Here is a 24,441-nt window from a genome sequence, read left to right as displayed (position 1 = left end):
TTTTCCATTTTTCTTTTTTTGGGGTTGGTTGTGAAACCCCTTTTTTATTCTTTTTCCACATAATCGACCTAATTTTTCCCCCCCCCCCCCCCCCCCCCCCGGCCCTCCCCGAATTCCAATTCCACGATACCAAGCTCTCCTTCATTACTATATATACGCTTCGCACCAGAGTTCCTTTCGTACCTTTGTGCACCCTAGCAGATTACCTACGGTAGCATGACATTTCACGCACGATATCGTATACGGCCGTGGTACCGATACGATCCGCTTGCACCCATTTGGCCCAGCTTCATTGTCACTCTACACCACAACCCCATTTCACCCCTGTAAATGGACACTAAGCAAAGGCGCTAGTCTGGTCTGCCCAGGGGTTTAATTTCCACGCTGCAGCGCTACGCGAGCAGCCTCGCGCTAGAAGCCGCTTGAAAACCATGAGCCCGAATGCCATCAGCCTTTGTGATCAGATTCTGATGTTCTTGTGTGGTTGAATTTTCGTTTTGTCCGTCTTCACATAGCGAGAGGGGGTGTAATAGGATTTCCTTCAAGAGCCTTGAAATTGCTTCCTAGTCGCTGTCTTTGTTTGGCGCGCGACAAGATCCTTGCGTGGGTGTCGGTTTGGAAAGTCGAGAACGCTTGAGTTGGGGTCCGAGTGCATCGTCCCATCGTTCCATAAGTCCGTCCCATACTCACGCTCACACCAATTCTACCACCTTGCACGTTCTTCTTTACATATACATTCGCTGCCTATATCTGCACTTATACTTTATACCTAGAATGGTCCCCAAGGTGCTCGTACAGACCTCGGAGACCGGGTGCTACCTACATTAGTGTAGGAAGACGACACTACTACACTGCTACGCTGCAACAAGCGCTCACCGGTCTTTTCACTTTTACTATTAGACTGATCGTTGTGCTGATCCTCACTGTTTATCTTTCTGGTTGTCCGAGTCAACCGTTTCGCTAACCTCCTTTTCTAAATCGCGCTTTTCAGACTTGCGCAACATAAGAGGTCCTTCTCCGCAAATGCTATAGTTTATCGGCCCAGATACGAAGATAACCTGTTGAAGCCTTCATCACTGCGCGGCTCGCTTGCTAGTCACACAAGACATCCCTTATATGGCCCCTCGAATCCGAGATATCGCCCCGACCTCGACTCTGGGTACAGCTATTCCAGCGCCAGAGGGATGAATCGCACAGCTTACGAGGGAACTGGTCCGGTACCCCAGCACACCCAGCGGCCGAAAATGCCGTCGGGCATGATGGCGAACTATGCGCAGATTGACCCCCAATCTACCATATACCAACGGCGACCTCCGAGCAGCTCGAGCATGGCAAGCTCTATTGGATCCAGTACTACTTTCGACGCAATTCTAGCATCTCCTACTAGTAGCAGGACAAGTTTCGAATCATGGCAATCAACGTCCCGAAAACAGGAGCATGGATGGCAGCGACCCTCGCCAATCAAGCAATATAGACGGAAGAGAGCGGAAGGCGAGCTTTTTGCCGCTCTCCCAGATGAAGTACTAAGTCTTATATTGCAAAGGCTGAAAGAATCGCATCTGAAACCCGGGAGTTCTAGCTGCGCGACTTGTATGATGAGGGATCTATGCTCTGTCGCGGTGTCGGCTAAGAGATTGTTAAAGATTGCGCGCTTAGCATTGTAAGTTTACTTCGGAGTTTCACACAGGGTGCAAAGCTAATTTGGCGGTTCTTTCAGGTACGAAGACATTCAAATCGTTGGAGCGGATTCTCAAACACAGAAAAAACGTCTGAAGATGACCTTTGGGTCTCGTCTGGTTCTTCTCCGACGCACGTTGAGAGCTAACCCTGGCGTCGCGGTCCTGGTACGCACTCTAAAGGCACCCGCCGTTCCTCAGGGAATCCCGGTCGAGTCATATCAGAACCTCATTGCCTCTGTCATTATGGCCTGCCCGAACTTCGAAAAATTAGTTGGTCCGCATCAAAACTATGACTTCTCCTTCGGCCGTTTGTTCCACGCGTTATCAACACGGGAGCAGTTGACGAGCATTCACTGGACCTTGGAGGCATCAAAGAAGCAGAGGAAACGTCGCATGTCCAATGCAGCGCCCATGTTAAACACAGGAAATCCGAATTTTCAGGAAGCCCCAGGCGACTTACAGCTAGAGCAGAGTGAAGAGTTTCGTGAGCTTCATATGAACTGGGCGAATCTCACAACACTCTCGATCCACTGCCTGCCAGGGGCAACACTTACCCCAGTATCACTGCTACCGGACATCCTAGCCGACCTACCGTCTCTTCAACACTTACACCTATCTCATCTTCCTTTCACGGCGTTCAATGATGCAAATTTGTTGTCACTGCCCTCCCTGCAAACACTCACCCTATCGCATCTCCCGGGTGTGTCCAGCATAGGTCTTTCCCAATTTGCAAGGCGCCCCTCAAGCCAGTCGATCCGCAAGCTAACTCTGCATCACCTTGACGTTGAATCTCTCCCCACCGTCGGCCAAATCCTTTCAAATCTGAGATCTTTGGAATCCTTCGCGCTTGTGCAAGCGCAGACGCCCATCCTCCCCGAAGGCGAGATGATTTGGCTTTTTCCATATCTCGCTTCTGAGACGATCAAAAAGCTGCACTGGGACATACCAAGTTTTGCGTCGACTGCTAATTTCGCGGATTCGATTCTTGCGAAGAGTATATCTGCAAATGGCTTTCCAGCCTTACGGACGCTGCGGACACCTGCCGATCCTGAGGGTCTTTTCCAGGCTCTCTGCAAACCCGTTGACAAGGCTGACACGGCCAGCGACAGGTATCGCGGGCTCATAGCTAAAGCCGGCTCACGGCCGAAAAGCCCGCCGGATACTCCAACAACGCCGAGGACTCCTCAGACTCCCGGTAGTAGCAATTCAAAATCGCCGTTTGGCCTGAACTTTCCTATGGACGACCAGCTTTTCCCTTCCAAGGTTTCAAGCAATCTTGCGCAGGCTCGCCTTGACGCCCAGCGTCGACTTGAGACGGCGCGTGATGAACCCCGTTTCACTTTCAACCTGGTGGACGAGGACGGTAGAGTTCTGCAAACCACAAAGTTGGCTGGTTTCATCGGCGAAATCGGCTCACCCATCAATTATTGTCTCACGCCCGATCCTGGCGCGGTAGATGAGAACGGCGGCCTCCTAGAAATTTCCGATTTCTTGGGTGACTGTGGAGAGAACCTGAAAGATGGTAATCGCGAAGGGTGCACCGGGCGCTGGAACACATACAGCGGTGTGGTGATTGATAAAAAGGACCGCGAACGTTGGTGGCATACTGAGCGCGGTCGATGGAGATCTATTGAGCTGTGAAACGGATATATACACGAAGAATAAACGACCTAGGGTGGTAACTAATAATTGTTTAATAGTGATGTTCGGGCATAATGAAGATCCGGCGTCGGGGAGTTAAGATGGTGGTCAGACGACATTAGCGAACTAATCTGGTACGCTCAGTTACGACCCATCGGACTCGCATCGGAACTCGGCCGGCATGGGAAAGGATGATTAGCAAAGGAACGAAAGACATTATGACGTCTTATCATGTCGTTAGGATATAGCTATAGGAATACCCCCGGCCATTCAGTATAGGCCTCAATAGTTTGGGGGGTTTCGTATATAATATCGTATATAATAATAACACTTTCTTCATAATACCACGAAATAGATGTAAAGCTAATGACAAGAGATGATAACTGTGGTTTGGAACAGACAGAGTAGAACTGGCCAAGGCCCAGCGTCTTTTTATATACCGGTATTGTATGATCTTATCTGATAACTTTGGTCTGTACGGCCGAGTCCATCGGCATGAGAAGCGAATTTCGGGTATTAGCGGGTCTAGGTAGTCTAAGGAACGAAGCTCGGTACTAGTTCCGACGTCATAGTGTAGGCTGAGCCAACACAAATGCTATCTTTTTTTCTCTCTTCGAAATGGCAAATAGACATTTACATTCCGCTCGCAACACGCCGCTCTACAGTAACTCTTCTGTCAAATTCAATATTTTGAGACTCAGCGCAGACTAAAGTATAAGATATTGAGAATCATCAACGATAAGTATGCGGCCGTCTATATTTCCCGCGAGACAGATTCGTCGTGTCTGCGCCTTCTGCAGGCAGCAACAACAGCAGCGACAACAGCAGCAGCAGACCACGACAACCCGCAGTCTGCACACGTCGGCCATGAGACAAGACAGGATAATACCTGGATCGTCGCTAGCTGGTGTCGCGCGACACAAAAGCCATCGCCCGAGCCATATATTAATACCTACGACACAACAGCGATGGTTCTCCGCAAGTGCTACGGCTCGAGATGCTAGCCAGCAGGCGGAGCCAGAGGCAAAGGTAGAAGGAGACGCGAGCAAGACACCAAAAGTGCCCCAAACCCACTACGAATTCTTCCCCACCACACTCCCCGCGGGACCACCGCCCAACGGGCCCTTCGACATCGACGTCCGCGCGCTCCGGCGCGAGTTCCTCTCGCTGCAGGCGGGCGCGCACCCCGACCTGCACCCAGCACACATGAAGGCGCGCGCACAGGCGACATCAGCGCGGATCAACGAGGCCTTCAAGACGCTGTCGCACCCTCTCTTGCGCGCGCAATACGTCTTATCTCTTCGCGGGTGGGATGTCGCGGGGGACGAGACGGCGAAGGTGGAAGATCCGGAACTGCTCATGCTCGTGCTCGAGACGAGGGAGACCATTGAAGAGGCGGAGAACGAGGGTGACTTGGAGGGCTTGAGGGCGGAGAATGAAGAGCGGATCGAGGAGAGTGTGGGGAGGCTGGGAGATATGCTTGCGAAAGATGATCTCGAGGGCGCGAGGGAGGAGGTCGTTAGGTTGAGGTATTGGACGAATATTCGCGAGAGCATCGATAATTGGGAAAGGGGAAAGCCGGTTGTTCTTGAGCATTAGCTAGTTTGGAGGGAATGAAGTGTGAGATCTCTCGCTACCCGCCTATGAAGCCTACGTACTTCACAGAGTGAGGGCAGCTGTTGGGTTAGCTCAATCCACCCTACAATTCACCCTCGTCATGCAATATATACAAACTTGCTGGCGTGCTCGCTGTATTGTATTCTCCCTTACTGCTTACTCGCTTACATATCCGGGCTAGATCTCCAAGACCAAGATGGATACCATAGTATTACGGCTATGTGATTTGGCGTGTCCTGATACCTTCTAGAGTAGAAAGACGAGTACTGTGTATGTATGTACGATAATGATACAACTGGACTCAGCTTATGGCTACGGTTCAAATCGGATGAATTAACAATGAAGCGGTTGTCGTCTGAGCTCAGACATCTATTAAATTCAGCTTGCGGGATTTAGATATCCAATAACATGTCAGGATATCCATCCTAAACCAGAGCAGACATTCAATATCGTACACTAATTATACCTAGGGCCATACTTGTTCATACCTAGTTGTGAGATAATCCGTAGTGTTCTATTTATGACTTCCTGGCAAGCTGCTGCTATGGTGCTCCTTGTTCGTGGGGTGAGGCTAAACCGGGAGACAGGCCGAGCTGGGGCAGCTCTCCAGCCCCACCTCTAGTACCTAATTCTCCCCCACCTTATGTCTACTTCGTAACCTCCATCCCGGAGCTTCATTCAGATATAACGTTCCCATCCATCCAAAACTAACTATCAATAAACGCCCCCAGCCCTTCTCGACCTCTCTGCTTGAACCATTTATTAACGCATATCCGAATTGGGGCACGCGTAACTTATAGGGTTCTATCTCAAGTCTTCGATCAGACATTGACAACTTATGCTCTGAAGCCTGGCGAGCACCGAACATCGACCATGGCGAGCCCCAAGATCAACGAGCTCCTTGCCGCCGCCAAGGCGGCCGACGACCAAGCTGCCGCCTACGACTCGCTGCTCGAGAACCTCAAGTCTCACTCGACGCCCACCACCGTCGAAGCTGACATGAAGGCCATCGCAAGCTCCATTTTCACCAACGACCTGCGCGTCGTGGCCCTGCGGAGCGTGCTGGAGCGCTTCATCGCCGTGCTCGGGGCCTTCAACAACGCCGACCTGTCGGTCTCCGTAGGTCAGCACACGCTCGACATCATCGCGGCGCAGCCATCAGCTACATTCCTAGACCAAGTGGCGTCGCTCCGCGCTCTGATGGCAGACGCACACGAGAGCAACGAGGACTTCCTCGAGGCGGCCAAGACGCTCTCGGAGATCCCGCTCGACGCCGCGCAGCGCAAGGTGACGGACGAGGAGCGCGCTGCCATCTGGGTGCGCATCGTGCGCAACTACCTCGAGGTCGACGACACGACCTCGGCCGAGACGTACCTGAACAAGCTCAAGATCATCATCTTCGTCGTCTCGGATCCAGCACTCAACTTGCACTTCCGCCTCTCCCAGGCCCGCATCAACGATGCCAAGAGAGAGTTTCTGAGCGCCAGCTCCGCGTACCACGACATCAGCCTATTCCCTTCCGTCTCCGAGGACGAGCGTCTGCACACCCTTGCCATGGCCGCGCGCTGTGCCATCCTCGCTCCCGCCGGCCCCTTGCGCAGCCGTGCCCTCGCCCGCTTGTATAAGGATGAGCGCGCCGTCAACCTCGACGAGTTCGGGATGCTCGAGAAGATGTTTCTAGACCGCCTTCTGGCGCCCGCCGAAGTTGAGAAGTTCGCCCAGGGTCTCGCCCCGCACCAACTGGCCACGACGTCCGACGGATCGACAGTTCTCGCCAAAGCCGTGGTAGAGCACAACCTCCTCGGTGCCTCGCGGCTTTACAGCAACATCGGCTTCGAGGAGCTAGGTGTGCTCTTGGGTCTCGACGCGTCCCGAGCCGAAGACACCACGGCCAAGATGATCGAGCAGGGCCGTCTAGTAGGCCGCATCGACCAGATCGAGCAGATCATCTGGTTCGAGCGCGGCGAGGCGTCGGGAGAGAAAGGCAGCGGCCGCGCCGAAGTCACCGTGGGCAAGGAGATGCGGCACTGGGACGCCAACGTGCAGGGCCTGGCCGAGGAAGTCGAGAACGTCACGAATGCCCTCCAACGAGAGTTCCCCGAGTTCGTCGCTGCTACGTTGGTGACATAAACCAGCCAGAACAGGAAGATGAAAATGAATGAAAGAAATGGAAAAGAAAATTTTTAGTCGCGAATGGCATAACGATGAATGGTAAATGGCATGACGGATATGAACCCAAAGTGGCGTTTTTCTTGCTGGGCATGGTCAGGCATAGACTAGGCTCGCGACTGGTCTGACCAACTATAGAGGGAAAAAAGACCATACTACGTTTCGGATTGGTAATAACAGAACTTGGTCATAATTTGCACAGTATGGCGTTGAGGGGTTAGATTAAACAGAGCACAGAAAGGCTCGGAGGATGGGGGGTTTCTTTCACTGAATAGGAGGCAGGATAGAAATTTACTCGTCCGCCCCCATCGTCTGAGTAGGAATAATGGGATGCAGGGCACTGAGTGATTAGAAAACATCGCTAAAATTCTATCACTTCTATCGTATCTATTTGCTGGGGGTTTTCTCAGTTGAGATCCTTCTTGCGAACTACGATGTAGCCCTGGCTCAGAAGCCGCGGATCGCCCATCTCCTCCTCGAACACCAGTTCCTCGATCGCCTTGCGCTGTCGCGCGTCCGAGACGACACTGCTGATCTCGTCTTCTTGGGCCTCGGCGAGCCGAAGGATTTGGACCAGGGCGTCGCCGATCATCTCGCCCATGCGATCGTAGCCCGCAGCCTTGAGGTGCACGCCGTCTGGATTCCAGTATTTGGCGCGGTCCTCAGGAGACAGAGAGTGATAGGGGAGTTCTTTGTGCAGATCAAAGTGGAAGCTAGAGGTTTTTTTATAGACGTTAGAGACACTTGCAAGGGAGGGAGGAGGTGGAGGGACCATAATGCGATCAAACCCCCAAGTAGCTGGTCAAGATAGACACAGCCCTTGCGCGTCCGAATTGGATCATGGAGTCGGAAAGAATGAATGCCACTTACTAGTTCTCCCTGTCATAAATTCTGATGGCATCATTTATTATAGTGCGTTTCTCCGTGATGTCGGGGAAAATCCCCTTAGTTTCCGGTATCGTGAGCGCCATGACTTTCCCTCCTTTCGACAGTGGGATATCCCAGGACTTCTCTAGACCCTCAATGATTTTATCTGCTTCTCGGCCCCATCCGAGGTCACTAGATCAAGGTATCAGTTAGTAACGAATAATGAGCGAGATTTAGGTATGGGTTGATTCCCGGTTGGTTTACATCCGTGAGCTATGTATAAACTGACTAGGTGTGAAAGCCTGAAGTTGGAGATTGTAAGGGAAGTGAGTGAATGAATGCATACTTAGTTCCGCCAAGAACAATTGTCCAGTCGAACGGTTTTTTCCCTTCGGCCCCTAGAAGACAAAATACATGTTAGCTGAGGGTTTACATGCCATTGTTCAAAAGTTGGGTTAGGTAATTCGAGTTATCGAATTGACATCGGAAACCCCACCTCACTCCCCTAGCAGCGTGAATGAACGGAGCGGGGGGGCCTTACAATTGCTCTGCATCCGAGGAATATAATTCCCGATAGTGACGAGATCGCCAGGCAGGCCGTCGACGACGTACTCGACCTTGCGTCCGGGGAAGGCCTGCTCGATCTTGCTGGCCAGCTTGCGAGCATAGGGGTGCTCTACGGGGTAGCCGCGGGTGAGAGAGTTGCCGAAGCACAGGATGCGGAGTGGAGGCTTCGTCATGTTCCTGTAAAACTTGGACGGCGACGACACGTTGTTCAGCGATTTCTTCATCCACGCCCAGATGCTGTGCAAAGGCGTGCTCATTTAGGCTACCTTGGCTACCTACCTAGGTATGTAGGTAGGTATGGAGGTAAGGTATTTAGGCAGACGAGGAGGGCAAGGCAAGGCGACGGACGGGATAGATCCACAAGGAGAGCCGCAGCGCTTGTTGGTGGACCACGCGTCTGACCTGCAGAAGCTATATATGCATGCAGCTTGTCCACTGTCCACTGTCCACTGTCGGTAGACGATGCAATCAGAAGGAGCTGTATGGTGTCACCTGTCCTTCCAGTAGAAGCCAGCTTCTCACCAAAGCGATCTGCTAGTCTAGGCCTTCCAAGATATACTTACCATTAGACTAGATGCTCCTGTTCGATACAGAAAGCGTATGCAATGTCGTGTGGGGATGGATGGAGAGCTTGCCTGCAGGTAATCCCCAGGGTATCGAACTAATGCAGCATGGAATTTATTACGTAGGTGCTGCAGTTGCTAGCGATGGCGACAGAGCGAACGTGGCAGTGATGTGATGATGAAGGAGCTGTACGTAGCAATGGCAGTTACTGACCTGTCCGACTGATATCGAGAAACAGAAAAATAGAAACTGATGGGTTAGGGTTAGGTTGATATCACGATTAAGAAATAAAAAGGGACAATGTCTCTCAATGGCTGTTTGCACGCACTTGTTGGTCAGGGCAGTGCAGTGCTACTAGCTAATAAGACGTAAACGTTGGGGTAGCACAAATACTACCTACCTAAGTACCTACCTACAGAGTACATACCTACTAGATACCTACTGTAGGTACTAGATAATATACCAACTAGTATTCGTACTCGCTCGTACCACCTGTCACAGACTTCCTTGAATGCCATATCGTGCCAGGTATGAAGTAAGGGATATGGCCTACTGCCACCACGACGCAGTACCAAGGGAGGGAAGTGAAGGGATGGGAGAATAAAAGCATTGGTATTCGTCCTGAAACAAAAGGAATTAACTAGCTTTACTGTAGTCAAAGCAGCGCCCAATGCTTTGCAAACCGATGAACAATGTATAGCCCAATCCAATATATGATGATGATGCCATGCCCCCCAACCATGCAAACCCGCCATTACCTATTCCTCATGCAATGCTATACTGGCAACTTACAATCCACTCATCCAAGCCTCCTATTGTCAAGAATAGTCATAAAATACACTAGAGCGTAACTTATGCACCTATGTACAATCATTTCTACCTGTTGTTGTTCTTCTTGTTGCTGCTGTTGTTGTCGTCGTCGTTATTATTGTTCCCCTGCTCCTAGAAGGCTTGCCCGTGGTAAGGGTTTTGGCCACGAGCCCCGCCAGCACCGCCTCTTGGGCCCGGCGAATATGGTGGTGATGAAGAATATTGGCCTTGAGGTGACATGAACCGTGGATCCATGTTACCAGGAGGTGGCGACCGGAAACCGCCAGAGCCAGGTGCCCAGTTGCCTTCTTGTTCAGGACCGCCATAGCCGCGACCCATTCCAAATCCATGTTGCCTGGGCGACGGTGGAACCATGCCTCGACCCATATTCGAGTACATACCTGCCGGCGGTGGAAGCATGGGCGAAGGCGACATTGACCGCTGGTAATGTGCGTAGCCTGGCTGCGGCGGCTGTTGCTGTTGCTGTCGCTGAATGGCATTCTGCGCAGCTTGGCTGGCCCAACCTTGTTTCATTTGCTCACGTCCACGTTCACGATCTTCGATTGCGCCTATAAGCCCCCCACCAGTCTGGGGAGCATTTTTGTTCCCCGCCATATTGATAAGAGGCGAGCCAGTAATCCGTGCAACATGTTCTTGTTCCCGGGCTGACAAATGTGACTCCCCTTGTGATTGCTGGCCACCTAAGACGGCACCTGCACCTCGGGATCCGGGCCTCTGTAACAACTCCCCAGATTTGCGTCGTTGGAGAAATTCACCAGCCCCTCGAGAGCTGGGACGTTGCAAGAGATCGTGAGAACTATTGCGTGAATGTGCCGTACCTATGTAGTCTTTATCTTGACCGCGGCCGAGTGGGGGGGTTGGCGTGCCGGCACGATAACTAGCGAGAGTGTTGCCAGAGGAATGTCGCTGGTGGGCGTATAAAGGTGTCGCAGTTGCCGCCCTTTGCTGAACAAATTCTTCGGCAGAAAGACTAGGGCCACCCGAACCAGGGCTTGTGCCGGCTGGCTGCCACACCACGCTCTTTCGCACGTTCTCTTCCGAGCCCTGTCGACTATGAGAAGCTCCGGGGATGACTGGCCGTTGAGGAAAAGCTGCATTTGGTGACTGCGCCCTGGGACCAGATGGATTAGAAGTTTGTGCAATTCCAATGCCGCCTGATGATGGCAGATTTCGTGGTGCTGCAGCATAATTGAGAGTAGGACCGAAGTCGATGCCTGGAATCTCGAAACTAGAGCCCCCAGACCGAGATGAGTGTTCTTCGGGAGCCCCTACTGTTTTCAATACGCCAGCCCTAGGTCGTTCAACCACCGACGCAGAAGTTCCAGTTGACGGCCGCGAGCTGGCATAGTCAGGGCTCGAAGTGGACGCCCCATCATCATAGCGGCTGCTGGCCTGACTAATCATTGTGTCGTAGCGCATAGCGCTTGGCTGAGGCCCAGGACCGCTTACATTCTGAGCACGGATTTGCCCGAACCCCTCAGTATCTATCCGATGGCCGGTAAAGCTTGCACTGCTTGCAGACTCCGTCGCTGGGGTTACACCACCCGTATTTGAACGTTGCTGGAGACTATCAGAACGAACCGGCAAGGGTTTTCTGTGGATAGGTGAGGTATCCAATGGCGGTAATTGTTCCCCACGGTTGGGCGGAGGAGACCGGGGTCCACCTCTACCACCAGGTCCGGCAGATCCCGTGTACATGTTTTGAGGTCCGTTAGGATAACCACGACCAGGACCAGCCATATTTGGTGGTGGATAGCCACGGCCCCTACCGGGCGGGGGCATGCCAGGTGGTCCAGGGGGTGGTCCAGGGGGTGGCGGTCCACGGTACGCTGGGTGGTTACCTTGATGGCCAAAATTAGGCGGTCCAGGTGGTCGATTTCCAGAGGCAGTCCCTGGCCTCGAGGTTGGCGTCTTTGGCCGAGGTGTAGGAGTTGGACCGCGTGAGTCAGGTTGAGTATGGTTATTGAACGGCGATCTTGATCGTTGCGACGATGAGTCCATGTCAGACGGGAAGCCCGGGGAGCGCGGGGGATTATTCATTATAACTTCATGGGATCCAAAGTTAGCAGGTATCCTCGTGTTGTTGACATGCAAATGTACCGGAGGCAGACCAGGTTGGTCGGAGTCTTGGCGAGATGTTGCATGCTGCGCCTCGTTGTTTCTCTCGCTCTCAGGGCTCCATACGTCTGGGCTAGCAGAAACATTACCCGCGGTAGTAAGTTGATTCAGCGTGTTTATTGACAATCGGCTGTTCGCACGGCGCATTTCTGGTGAATGATATGGTCGGTTATTGGGCTTGTCTCCTGGCGCATGGGAAAACCTAGGCGGTTGGGAAACTGGCTCTGGAGTTTGCATCCGTCGCATGCCATCAAAATCTTGAATAGGTGTATCCATCCGCTCTTCCTCTGAGCTCGCGGTTCCTGGGGCGGCCGCGAAATCAGGTATAAAGGAACGTGCAGGGTCGGGTCCAGCTACAGGACCCGGAACTACGGTATATGGATTCTCGTTATGACGAGGAACCGGTGGGGGAATCTCTCCGGGTGGGTGTACGTTAGATGAGGTCGGCATGCCGCTCACAGCATCCTGACCAGAATTTAGAGACATGGATCGCGATGATCTTACTGGAGGTGGTGATGAATCGTCAGCAAACCCAACTCGAGGTTTTGCGTTCCCAGCTGGCGCAGGGCCAGAACTGAGCCGTTTCGTACGGCTGTTCGTTCGGCTAGTACCGCTACTCTCACTTTCGTCCGTTGTGGTATTCATTCGAGTGCCAGTCAGTTCCTTCAACTTCTTCCTCCATTCCCTTTCGCTCCTGGTCGCATTTCCATCCGTCAATATCAAGCTCGACACATCAAGCAATTCAAGATATCCATAACGCTTGTGCTTCGGCATCGCGAACATCAGAGACCTGGAGTCCAACACACTAGCGACCAATCGTCCTGGTCGACCGTACAGTCCGAAGGTGTCCCATGTAGGGAACAAAAATCGTAGCATCATTTCAAACCCACTGACAGCCGGGTTTACTTCTGGCATAATGAAAACGAAGCCCTCTGTAGATGAAGGAGGATCAGCATGTATGGTAATATCGCCCTCGATCTTGATCAATGTGGACGCATCGATCAAAGACTTAGATTGTGGGTATAACGCATAGGCGGAATACGCGTCGTTGATCGTAGCTATAGGCTGTACTTTCTTCTGTTTCTTGCCCTCCTTCCTTTGGTCGTAGAATTTGATGTCGCCTTTAAGAATTGGGGGGTGTGAGCGATCATACGGGTTTTTCTTTTTATGCTCCTTCATGGCTTTCTGATATTCCTTCTCGTCTGGTGGCGAGATAGCACACCAACATCGTCTCCAAGGAACACCGGCTCCAAATCGCACTCGTACCCATTGGCCCATGTCGACTCGCGATCTCTCCATGATGACACCTATATTATTTAAATGCTTGCCCTTGCCTGCAATCAGTGCCCCTGTGTATGCCTCCTGAAGCGTGGAATGCTCGAACATGGCGAGCCGGATACCAGACGTCCACTGGATTAGTGATTGCCGAGAATTGAAATGTAAAAGGTATCTATTTCTTCCCGCAGTTGAGATACTGAGGATATTTTGTAAAGGCTGTTCCTCGTTTGATCTGGTAGGTAGTGATTCGATCTGATATGTCGTTAGCTTAATGCTCTGAAGTACTGTAGGGCAGTTCGACACTATACCATCTTGATTGACGCATCAGTCAAGTTGATGAACTTGGGTAAAACTTCACCATCTTCGCCAGCGGCATCTAGCTCCGCAGCGTCCCACAGAGACAGAACCGTCCCGACAAGCTGCGCAAAGCATTCCGTCCATGTGCGATCAGGGTTCGGCTTGCCCTCTACATCAAGTTAGTGGAAGTCCGGCATGAAGTACTTCCCGCATTTCATTCCAATTTCACATACGTGTATTCTGGTCATCTAACTTGAGGAAGTATCCCTCTTGATACAACTTATTGGCATGGCTGTTTAGGAAAGTGAATATGGGCTGCAGCTCCGGGATCGTATCCTCGTTGATATCCATGCGGGGCGGTTGGTAGGCCTGAACCATAGACAATGGGCGAGAGGAGCTGCGACTTCGGGAACGGTTATGGTCGGCAACGGTAATCGGTGAACTATTTAGCGGCGAACTGTCATGGTCGACCCAAAGCGGCGAGGCCGGGACAGTGGATGACACAGCCCGAGCGTGGCCGCGGCGATGGAAAAAATCACTTTTGGCGGCGCTCGGATTCTTGCCAGGATAGGATGGTTGGCGGTCTCCAAGTCCGCTTATGCCGTTCGGGGGCGTATGAGGCGTCGAGGTAGATTCGTTGTAGATGGATTTCGGATCGCTGTTGGCAGGAGAGTGCGAGCTAGAGAAGTGGGACATAAACGAGAGCACTTTTGATGACGATATTTGGTTAGCGCAACGTAGGGTAGCAGCGGGCAGAGGGCGGGCATGCGGCCAGGTTGACAGATTATCAGGTGAAGGGATTGTCACAACACTCATACAGTGAGGGCCTCTGGTGTGACGAATGACGGAATTGGCATCAAAGGAACGACAAATAATGGAGAGGGATTGGCAGCTAGTTTAAGGGGCGGGAGGCAGGGATTGGCTCGGGGCGGAGAGGAACTGGGCCTGGCTGGGGACATCTAAGCCGACCCAGCGTGCTAAGGTTGACGACTGCGCAGTGCTCAGGCACGATGGTGCAGGACTGATGCAGAGCGTGGTGCTTGCTTCGACTTTACATTACTGTGCATCGTCGGTGAGCACCAAGGTAGGACGAGGACGGGCAGGACGGTGTCTGGACGGTGGAGGTGATGAGGGTGCAGTGGACCGCTAGGAAAGTGTAGCGTGTGCTGGTTGCAGTACTTGTTTAGGCGATCTCAGGGTATTCGGCAGAGCCTGGCGAGCCCTGGCACCATTGTCCGATTTCTGTGTGAATCAGCACCCACCATAGTGCAGGCGTTGTGGAACCCCTTGTTCGATGCCCAGTTGAGGGAAATGAACGAATGCATGGTGATGCCCATGTTGCAACCGCTTCGTGCGCAGTGTAGAGCTGGGTGTTTTATATCCGTAAATGGATTGCATTATACAGCCTCAGGATACCGCAAGAAGACTTCTCCCTACGCAAGGCACTCATACCCCCAATAAACATCTTAGGCAAAACCACCTTGAGATCGGCCCTGTTGGTGCCGTTGGTAGGTATTGTCGCCGCGAGCGCCGCAAAGGCCAGGGATATTTTCATGATATCGAAGCACACAGAGGATCGTGGTGTTCAGACCTGCCACGGCTGCCCTTTGCTCTGCAATGCACAAGCCCTTCCATCCGTGATCTTCATTTCTGCAGGGCCAGAACCATTCGCTGGGGTACAGACTGTGGACTCAGGCGGACATGTGCGACAATTACAGCAACCCTTGAGCCAGGCGTCTGGGAGTTCGGGAGACGAAGTAGGATCTAAACAAGAATATGGGAAGCAACATATACTTACCACGTTTCCGGACCATCTTGTAGATTTCGACTTGCACTCAGACTGACGCCTGAAGAACCCCAGCGAGCTGAAGCCGCTCTCTGCAACTTTTTGAGTTTTGATCTGCTTCGAGTCAATGCCGGTCTAATGGCAACTGACTAGGATGTGAGGTGACCCTCAATGAGCGGGCGCCGTCGGTCGTCCAGTTGTCTGATCGCGTCGCCTATTGAAAGTGCCTATAGACAAAAGGGCACACAAAGAAGAAGGGAAACAACAATCGCAATAGAAACACAACAATATAGGAAAAGTGAGGGTGTTGAAGATTTGTATAACCAACCACCGGATTTTGCGGCCGGCCCAAAAAGTACCGACGGTCAGTCAGCACATGCGATGTAGTGTGACTGTATCAGGAGAATGTGGGCACGAGTGAGTTTTGTAGCTTCACGGGAGTCGGGTGGCACCGCATGCAAGATACCCACATGGACACGCAAATACGAATAAATGGAATGCCATCCACGACAGAAAAGGGGAAGGTCTCAAGGCGATGGGGCTTGCGATTCGAGTCGACCATCTGCCACAACGACTGGCCGCCTATCCGCCTGGTCTGGCCTGCTTTGACGGCCCTCTTGGTTCTGTCGGGCCCTCTCCGATCCCTTTGCTCGATTCAACACGAGAGATTGGACGCCTGTATTCACCGCGCTTCTTGGCACCGTCAACGATCGAACCGCAACTGTATGAAAGGAAGACAGACAATAGGCTACCTCGATGCTATGCCTACTTCTCGCTACTTCACTCGTACCTCTCCAAGTACACGATATTGCTAGCGCTGCTGATTCAACTCTGTTTAAGCCTGAATCAGAAATAATGGTGGTAGGTAGGGTTGGAGCTAGAAGTGACGTATACGTAGCCGCTAGGTACGACTATGTGTATACTATATTAGGTAGTAGACAGTACTACGTAAACTGTAGTACGAATCATGCTCCTTTCGGGTGTCTACTGATCACGGAAGGGTCGGCCACTGGGTTTGCCAGTCCTTAGTAAGTAAGATAGGTATGTACATTTATTACACTAGATATAGAAAAGAACTGGCCAAGGGGATCCAAGACGCGGCGGGCAGGGAATAAAGAAATGCATTGGTTGTGCGTACCTAGTCCCAGCTGAAAGCAAAATGAAAACGAGAGAGACAAAACAAGGTTTAGAAGATACATACCTACTTACTCGGTACTGTAGAGAGAGAGCACTGCCTCTCCTTAGCTGAGGCTGATACAAATCATATCTACTTACATATATACTTAAGTACTTAAGTACTTACAAGCATGTGGCAGCGAGAAAGTTCTTGTCGCTCGCGAACAACCAATTCTTGATTTCTCCTCCTAAACCCTGCCAGCAAAACCATGCAGATTACCCCCTGGAGGCTGGCGCTCATTCAGTCTCGTTACAGCAGGAACACTAAGCTACTGTGTAGGTACAGATAGCCGGAAGTAACCGGATGGTACGGCACCGTTTTATTGAAGAAGCATGCTAAGTATGGCAGCATCGATGATTAGCTACGTTTTTCCCTGGCTGCATTACGTCAGTTAGCGGCTGAGCATGGTTGGGACAAGGGCTTGGCTAGATATTCCTTTTGCAGTGAAGCGACTGTCGTGTAGCCTAAGTCTGCCTAAGTATGTAACTTGCATGGAATACGTTTCGCTTACTTCGTACATATAAATTGTGCATATAATAAATACCGAAATGCTGCAGATTCCCAGATGTACGTGGTACTCAACACGATTCCCCAGGTATGACTTGGTCGGGCTTGGCTTTGTCGTCCTACCTTAAGTACATCTGATAGACCCTAGCATCGCACTATCAGCTTACTTAATCTTGAGCGCTCTACTTCTGGCCTCTTGTGTTTCGTATTGTTGATTCCGAAATATGCGAGTGCTATATATACTACTCTTGGCTGCCTCCCGGGCAGGTGTCCTGGGCAGTTACTAGGCTGCACAATAAGTTGATGTTTGCGAATACGATGCAAGAAGCCATGGGGGCTGATAAGTGTTGTATCGATAAATCCTTTAGCCGATCTCACCGATATGGAGAACACCCTAACGCAAGGTAAATGTCAATAGCTTCACGAACGATCAGTTCCATGTACTTTGGCGCGTGCTATCATCGAGTACCTACTAAGTCATGTGTCCAGTGTGACTAAACAGATAGGTAAGGCCATCCGCAGAGTTCGCTGAGGGTAAAACAAGCGTTGTTTTAGACTAGCTGCTTGACAACTCAGTGTTTGCTGGCCATGATATGATTCAGAGCACCGATGGTCCCTTGCAGACTTCGTCATGTTTATCTAAAATTGTACATAGTGTTGGCATATATAGCAGTACTACTAGGTATTTGAGTACCCGGTGCATCGGTTTTACTCACACATAGTAATTTACCTGATCATCAGCTTTGATGATGCGGAAACGGTCAGTCACCACAAATCCTTTGTTGCTTATCTACTTCTTAAGGTATTCAGAGGCTTACATTTGATATTACCTACCTAAGTACTGCTGCCCCACTCGGTACGAGATAGGCATTTCGTTCTCACCGTACACTAGTACCATACCATTGGACGGAGTACTAGGTAAATCATGTGCGCCCACCTAGTTGTACCGAGATGGCGTCATGTTCAAACAGCGAGACTTGGTTGTCATTATGCCCAACTAACATACTTACACGTGGTTGGTGCGCTGGAAAAGTGTTTCTCCTGAGTACCTACAATATCAAATAAGCGTACTACATAGGTAGAATGAGGTAATATCAAGATATGAACTGCAGATGCTCACGGCGATCAGTGTAGATCAGCTTTCAAAAATCGACCAAGGAAGATGATTTCATCGTCGCCAAAACCATGACAAGAGCCAGCTCCAGACCCAGCGCCTTTCCCAACCCGCCCCACATCAAAATATCTACATGTACCTAGGTAGCTGGATACCTACTAGCTCGCCTGGGTAGGTACCTGCTAGCCCTCACATGCATTATCTTCTGCTCAGTTGCCGCTTCAGTAACTGGAATTGTAAACTCGACAACCCAACGCTGTACGCCAACAGTATATTCTTTTATCGATAAGCCGACCTCCTAGTATCGGACATTCGTTTCATTCCACCATGTTGATACTCCCGTCTCGCGCCTGTCCCGTGCCCAGCTAGTGTCTATCTCGCTGGCTTGTCTGTGCGTGCATCGTGGGGATGAGGAGGTCACCTCTCCCCGTGCTGGCCTCTCTTCCGGGCCGGGCGCGATGGCCACTCTACTGTCGTGATGTTTACTCTGTGTTTTGGACTTCCTCATTCAAGCAACTTAGCTTCATATCGTCGACTAGCGCAGCACGCGGTATCGGCGATGCCGCCTCACCTCCTCCGGACTCTCAACTGAGGCTTCCTTTTCATCTCGAGACAGGCGTTGCACTTTTTGCGAAGCGCACACCTCGGCCCTTTCCCCCTCCTTTCTTGTCACCGCCCTCCGGCTCCTTCTCAGACCCCCTGAGCACCCATCATCAGAGTCGTGACAGGCGCGTCTTCGTTCATGGAGAGCTTATTCGGGGTTACACTAATGGCGATGATGCTGTCTATGCTAGTGACCACTTCATATGTGCCAACGATGGGGTTGGTGCGTGGTCATCTCGGCCGAGAGGTCACGCTGGGTAATGCACCTGCTGTCGTTAAGAAACGCTCACTACTGACATTTCTTCAAGTCTGTGGTCTCGATTGATCTTGCATTTCTGGGTGGAAGCTATGGAAGAAGATATGGCTAAATCTCAGTGGCCAAGCTCCACCTATCAACCTGACCCAAGACGATATCTGCAGAGGGCGTACGAAAGAACAGTTGAGGCTACAACTGGGCCAATCAACTGTCTAGGAACAACGACGGCTACTGGTGCGCAACTCTTCTACAAAGGAGACTTGAGCAACCCGCAATCAAATATTGTGCCACTTCTATATGTAACGAATCTAGGCGATTCACGAGTGATGGTCATCCGCGTGAAAACTCGGGAAATATTATACCAAACAAAAGAGCAGTGGCATTGGTTTGATTGCCCGAGACAACTCGGCACCAACAGTCTAGACACGCCAGATCAGAATGCTACAGTCGACACCGTAGAGCTTGCCGAAGGAGATTTATGTCTTGCCATGTCTGACGGAGTCACCGATAACCTCTGGGAACATGAGATTGTCGACAACGTGTTGAAAAGCGTAGAGCGCTGGGAAGCTGGAGAAGGCGGCCCTGCCCATGGTGATCGCACTCATGGCGCAAACGGCGGCATGGTATTTGTGGCTCAGGAACTCATGAAGGCGGCCAAAGCTATTGCAACTGACCCCTTTGCGGAGTCTCCATATATGGAACACGCCATTGAAGAAGGACTAGCTAGCTCAGGTGGTGAGTTAAATCGCTTCATAACTTTATAAGTTAATCAGGGCTAACGGACTTTGGTTCAGGGAAACTTGACGATATCAGCGTTGTAGCCGGGTTATGCCGACGTGCCTCTGCGTAGGATTAAGGGTATGCGTGTAGGTCTGGAGGCACTCTGTTCATTAGGCCGTTTTGAAGTTTTAGATATCATATTAAGGGTACGAAGTTGGACGGACATAGGCGTTCGGACTTCCAACCTTACTACTATATAGAATGTTAGTTACATGGACGATGTTGGGTGGGGCCGGCTTTAATAGGGCGTTTCGGCATGCATCAGCGCATTGGCAGAGTCACAGAGTCAATCTGCTACATCATATCTTGCAATAAGAAAATATCATCGTTTCGAATATGAAGGGCGAGAGAGTACAATACGTAGTGAAGTTCTTACGGGTCAAACCTAAGGGAGGTTAGGAAACACCTACTTAAAATACTTATTAGGTACATAGCTACATAGGTACTGTAGAGGTACCTACCTACCTACGGGTACCTAACCTACCGAAGTGCATAGGTACCTATATAAGATAGTGGGGTATATGCAAGTAAATACCCACACACGTAGGATATCCGATATCGATAAAGAAGTTAAGAGTGCTAATACATCAAAGTACAACTACTAACGCGAAAAAGCTCTTAATGGGGAGCTTCGATCTTAAATCTTCAATGATTATTTTCTTGAAAGACCACCACTCAGGAAGCCCCCTTGGGCGCCAAAAGGAATACGCCTTGCTTGATTCGATGTCAATGACAAACTATTTCACCATAAAAGCGCCTGTCGTCAACTGACAACCACACCAAGATGCCGCGCGCGAAAAGATCCAAGCAGTATAAGAGGCTCATGAACCAATATGGTGAGTAGACCATCACGTACGTATTCCAGATTTTGAACATCTTTCTGACTTTTTATCCATGCAGAGATAAATTTTGGTTTTCGTGAGCCTTACCAAGTCCTCTGCGACAGCCAATTCCTCGAGGCGGCTATCCGTAGTAAGATGGACATTGATCACATACTAAAGGCGACTCTACACGGCAACACGAAACTTCGTGCGTTCATACTGTCTTCTGAATTCAGAGATACCAAGCTGATCTAGTCGCCCAGTAATAACTCAATGTTCGATGAGATGGTTGTACGCCAGGAAAAACGAACCTGGCATAGGAGCTGTTATCGACTTCGCAAAGGAGAGAGTGGAACGACGACGATGTGGACACCATCCCTCTGATTACCCTGAACCTCTCGGTATGTCTTAGCAACGCTTTCTTCTCTGGAACTCGGTTGTCTTTCGATCTCATTGTTCTTACATGCCCCTGAAACCCACGTTAAATTACTATCCTTCTCTACTATTAATCTGCTAATTGTCTTTAAATAGACGAGCGAGAGTGTCTCCACTCCGTGATCGACCCCAGTAAGAATGGCGTCAATAAGCACCGTTACGTTTGTGCGATAAACGATGACGAAGTTCGGTCCTCCCTGCGGAACGGTATTCAGGTTGTGCCATTATTGTATATTCGACGGTCCGTCCTCATCATGGAACCAGCATCTTCGACTACTGTAAAAGCACGTTCACGAGATGAGAAGGCAAAGTTTACCGCGGAACTCAAAACACCAGGGGGAAAGAGGAAACGGCAGCCGGAAGATTCGGACGACGATGTTGATAAAACAAAGGAAGGCGCCGATCAGAGCAAACCTGAAAAGAAGAAGACGAAAAAGACATATGGTCGCAAAGAGCCAAATCCCTTGTCGGTAAAGAAGAAAAGGGAGCAGAAAACACACCAGGCGCAGAAAGCCCCGACGAAACCAGACGAAACAGCTGAAGGCAAGGAAGTGAAGCCGGATAATGGTGCACAGCCAGATACTGCTGGAGGAGGTTCAGGACGAAAGCGACGGCGCAAACACAAGTCGAAAAATGCTATTCATGACAGCAAAGCAAGTGATAATCAGGTAGAGGCATCGGTAGGCGAAGAATGATGGTCTGCGTGCTCGGTATTTTCAGCATTGAACTTATGAGAAAGCATTTGCGAGGCGTTTCCAGGAAAGACAAAAGTTCTAAATTTTTAGACTTGAGAAGTCAATGATACCATCAATGTGAACCATCCCACCAGGCGCCACGAGTTACACGTTCAGTGCCATGTGACAAGAGATTTGAATAGACGGGTCGTGCAGCTGTTGGATTGTTACCTCCTGGGTCTCTTAGCATACACGACTTAGACTAACCTCTATTTGCGACGACAATAGTCGATCACGCAAATTATCAAGGTCCAAGCACAAGATTTCAGTGTGAGGTCACAAGCATGCATGAAGAAGAGCCAAATCAACACCATATATACCTCACGTTAGTCAACAATATGCATGGAGACTTAAACAGAAGAGTTCCGGCGTCTCACACATAGGAGGATTACAGATAACAGATTACATGAACTGCAAACCCGGGGTCAAATCTATCAAAACATAGAGACCTATTTATTTTAACATTTGAAAGGTGAACCGAGTTCCATGGATATGATTCTTGTCTGTTTTCCTTCCTAATCATCTATTCTTTACATTCTAGCTACCTCGCCTTATTCAGCGTCATTACAGCTAATGCAGCAGCCTTAGCATGTAATGCTAAGTTCATCAGCCAGAACACAAACAAAATCACTGTCATAATAGTTGCAATCCATTGGATAGCATTTGACTGAAACTGCCGGCCGATGTAACCCGTCGCCAGAGTGAAGCCGACATTTGGGAAGATCATGCTCCACCACCCCAATTCAAAGCTCATGCGTGGGCTGGGGCGAAAACCGGCCCCAATCCTCGGGAATACTGTCGGCAGGTTGACTAGGAGGGCAGTGGCAAAGAGCCAGAACGTAAATAGCCAGAGAAATACGCCAATCCAATCAGCCATTACCTGTAGGATTTCGACCCCGTTAGGATGACGCGCGAAGTAGTCGTAAGAAGTAGGTAAGGATTTCGCACAGCCGACCAAGCTGACGATAGTGTAACCCGACGAACCGACGGCCAAGAACAAATTTGGGCGATTACTCGGGCCGCCAGGTCCGTTGCCGATGGTGTTTCCAACGAACCAAGGCATTAATACGAGGCTTAGAATCCAGCCAAGTCCTTGATAGGCCACGCCAGCCACGATGATCGGTAAACGTGCCGCGGGCGGTTGACTGCTCGCTATGGAGGCCGCGATGATCCCCGTCAACATCGTGTTGTACACAGAAATGAACACAGCGGGCTGGATTTGGCTCGGCGTGAGGATCGGCTTTAAGTATAGCGTGGCGAACATTGCCGTGGCGTAGATCAAGGTGATGGCAGCATACATCCAGAACAGCACACGAATCGCAACCACCAGCCAAGTCCCGGTGTGTGGGACGCCGAAGCGCTGCATGCACATTATTACAGTGGCCATGGAGAGCCAGAAGGAGCCGATGAAGAAACACTCGGGCGGCGTCGTGACCGACTTCTTGAGCATGTGAGGGTGCATTATGAAGCGAGTGAGCATCACCGCGCAGAAGCACAGGAATAGCACGATGTTAAATATGAAGATTATGGCGCCGATCGTCTGGAGCCCGTGGAACTGGTGTGGTGTTTCGGAGAGCATGATGGCCACCACGCCCGTCGACTGCGTACATGTGAAGTTTGCCCAGGTGAAGTCCACGATGCGCCCCCGAAGACCAACGTCGGCCTCCGTGTCCTCGAACTCCGATTTCATCGGTGGTCCATTATTCCGGATCGGTGCATGACCGTTCATTTTCTGAAATTTATATGAATTTAGCGAAGATTATGAGCTGAATTAGACAGAAAGATGACGATTTCCATATATTGAATACAAGGGATCGAGGGTGAGATGAGATGAGATGCAGTTGCTCTAAAGCAATAAGTCGCCACGCTTTGACATATTAGAGAAGAATAGGCCTGAGATTCTTATTAAGATGCGCCAGCCTTACAAGATACCTAGCATTTTGAGGGTTATGACACCATTGTTCCAAGTCGTCACGAGTAATAGAGTTCACCCGGTGCCCGTCAAATCGTCATGGCCGCTACGCTATTCATATGACTAGCTAGATAGAATGACTATTGACCTCTTGACTAAGTCGTTGATGAATAGTGTAGCCGATCGCAGAAATTGAATAATACAAACGATGTATTTATGGGGCTGTAACTGGTCATGTATAACCAAGATATCGTTGCGAAATGCCATTATCTACGAACCGCGTGTTGCGGAATCTTGTAAGATGACATAAAGACATGATATTCTTACTGGAAAGCCTGTCTTTCAGCTCGAAATGATAAGGACGGGTATGGAATAGGAATTATATGTTAAGCATGATGCCGTTATCATCGTCGATGTACTAAATCCAGTCCATATATCTACAGACTTAATACACGAAGATGTGTGATAATCATTCAAAATACATAGGCAACCGTGCAAGGTAGAAATATTTTACCTATGTTAATTATGAGGGTTTCCCGGCCTGCGTTGAAAAAGAGGTAGCAAGGTCAATGGGCTGTCGCTCCTGGCCTGCTCAACGAATCTGTCAAGCAAGGTGTTGATGATGTGTTTTGTTACAGGTCACCACTTCTTTTGAGCTGTTTGTGATGTAAACTCAGACTTGGGGATC

The 24,441-nt window shown here is 50.5% G+C and overlaps 8 protein-coding genes across 8 annotated transcripts in view; 5 read left to right on the top strand and 3 right to left on the bottom strand.

The window, feature by feature from the left end:
• Positions 1–3,320, top strand: part of F5B22DRAFT_633365 (uncharacterized protein) — a gene marked incomplete at both ends in the record, with an annotated part of 3,918 nt that extends 598 nt beyond the window's left edge. Inside the window, 2 exons of the mRNA XM_047976823.1 lie at positions 1,046–1,660; positions 1,718–3,320. Of these exons, the coding sequence (XP_047835389.1) occupies positions 1,046–1,660; positions 1,718–3,320 (2,218 nt within the window). The remainder of the gene's footprint in view (positions 1–1,045; positions 1,661–1,717) is intronic.
• Positions 3,321–3,884: 564 nt separating this feature from the next.
• Positions 3,885–5,442, top strand: F5B22DRAFT_588798 (Co-chaperone Hsc20). The gene has a single exon (XM_047973693.1). It carries the CDS (start codon positions 4,065–4,067, stop codon positions 4,917–4,919), a length of 855 nt encoding a protein of 284 aa, XP_047835388.1. The 5' UTR covers positions 3,885–4,064; the 3' UTR covers positions 4,920–5,442.
• Positions 5,443–5,501: 59 nt separating this feature from the next.
• Positions 5,502–7,290, top strand: F5B22DRAFT_265085 (uncharacterized protein). The gene has a single exon (XM_047970137.1). It carries the CDS (start codon positions 5,811–5,813, stop codon positions 7,065–7,067), a length of 1,257 nt encoding a protein of 418 aa, XP_047835387.1. The 5' UTR covers positions 5,502–5,810; the 3' UTR covers positions 7,068–7,290.
• Positions 7,165–8,797, bottom strand: F5B22DRAFT_657208 (GDSL-like Lipase/Acylhydrolase; the record flags this gene model as incomplete). The annotated part of the gene is made up of 4 exons (XM_047980025.1): positions 7,165–7,819; positions 7,977–8,165; positions 8,320–8,371; positions 8,515–8,797. 4 exons carry the CDS (start codon positions 8,795–8,797, stop codon positions 7,513–7,515), a joined length of 831 nt encoding a protein of 276 aa, XP_047835386.1. The 3' UTR covers positions 7,165–7,512.
• Positions 8,798–10,046: 1,249 nt separating this feature from the next.
• On the bottom strand, positions 10,047–14,324 carry F5B22DRAFT_642180 (uncharacterized protein; the record flags this gene model as incomplete). The annotated part of the gene is made up of 3 exons (XM_047978086.1): positions 10,047–13,583; positions 13,640–13,797; positions 13,862–14,324. 3 exons carry the CDS (start codon positions 14,322–14,324, stop codon positions 10,047–10,049), a joined length of 4,158 nt encoding a protein of 1,385 aa, XP_047835385.1.
• A 3,639-nt stretch (positions 14,325–17,963) lies between these two features.
• On the top strand, positions 17,964–20,440 carry F5B22DRAFT_588788 (phosphatase 2C-like domain-containing protein). The gene is made up of 3 exons (XM_047973692.1): positions 17,964–19,072; positions 19,124–19,806; positions 19,866–20,440. Exons 1-3 carry the CDS (start codon positions 18,621–18,623, stop codon positions 19,919–19,921), a joined length of 1,191 nt encoding a protein of 396 aa, XP_047835384.1. The 5' UTR covers positions 17,964–18,620; the 3' UTR covers positions 19,922–20,440.
• A 15-nt stretch (positions 20,441–20,455) lies between these two features.
• On the top strand, positions 20,456–22,237 carry F5B22DRAFT_264922 (Fcf1-domain-containing protein). The gene is made up of 4 exons (XM_047970136.1): positions 20,456–20,687; positions 20,752–20,880; positions 20,936–21,073; positions 21,204–22,237. The coding sequence occupies exons 1-4, from the start codon at positions 20,636–20,638 to the stop codon at positions 21,800–21,802; spliced, it is 918 nt and encodes a 305-aa protein (XP_047835383.1). The 5' UTR covers positions 20,456–20,635; the 3' UTR covers positions 21,803–22,237.
• A 145-nt stretch (positions 22,238–22,382) lies between these two features.
• On the bottom strand, positions 22,383–23,531 carry F5B22DRAFT_633361 (voltage-dependent anion channel; the record flags this gene model as incomplete). Its single annotated transcript, XM_047976822.1, has 1 exon — positions 22,383–23,531. One exon carries the CDS (start codon positions 23,529–23,531, stop codon positions 22,383–22,385), a length of 1,149 nt encoding a protein of 382 aa, XP_047835382.1.
• Between the last annotated feature and the right edge of the window lie 910 nt (positions 23,532–24,441).

This window comes from Xylaria bambusicola, assembly GCF_022495145.1.
Source record: "Xylaria bambusicola strain CBS 139988 unplaced genomic scaffold F5B22scaffold_3, whole genome shotgun sequence".
Lineage (NCBI taxonomy): Eukaryota > Fungi > Ascomycota > Sordariomycetes > Xylariales > Xylariaceae > Xylaria > Xylaria bambusicola.
The sequence above is the reverse complement of the archived record's forward strand: the minus strand, read 5'-3'. Positions and strand labels throughout refer to the sequence as shown.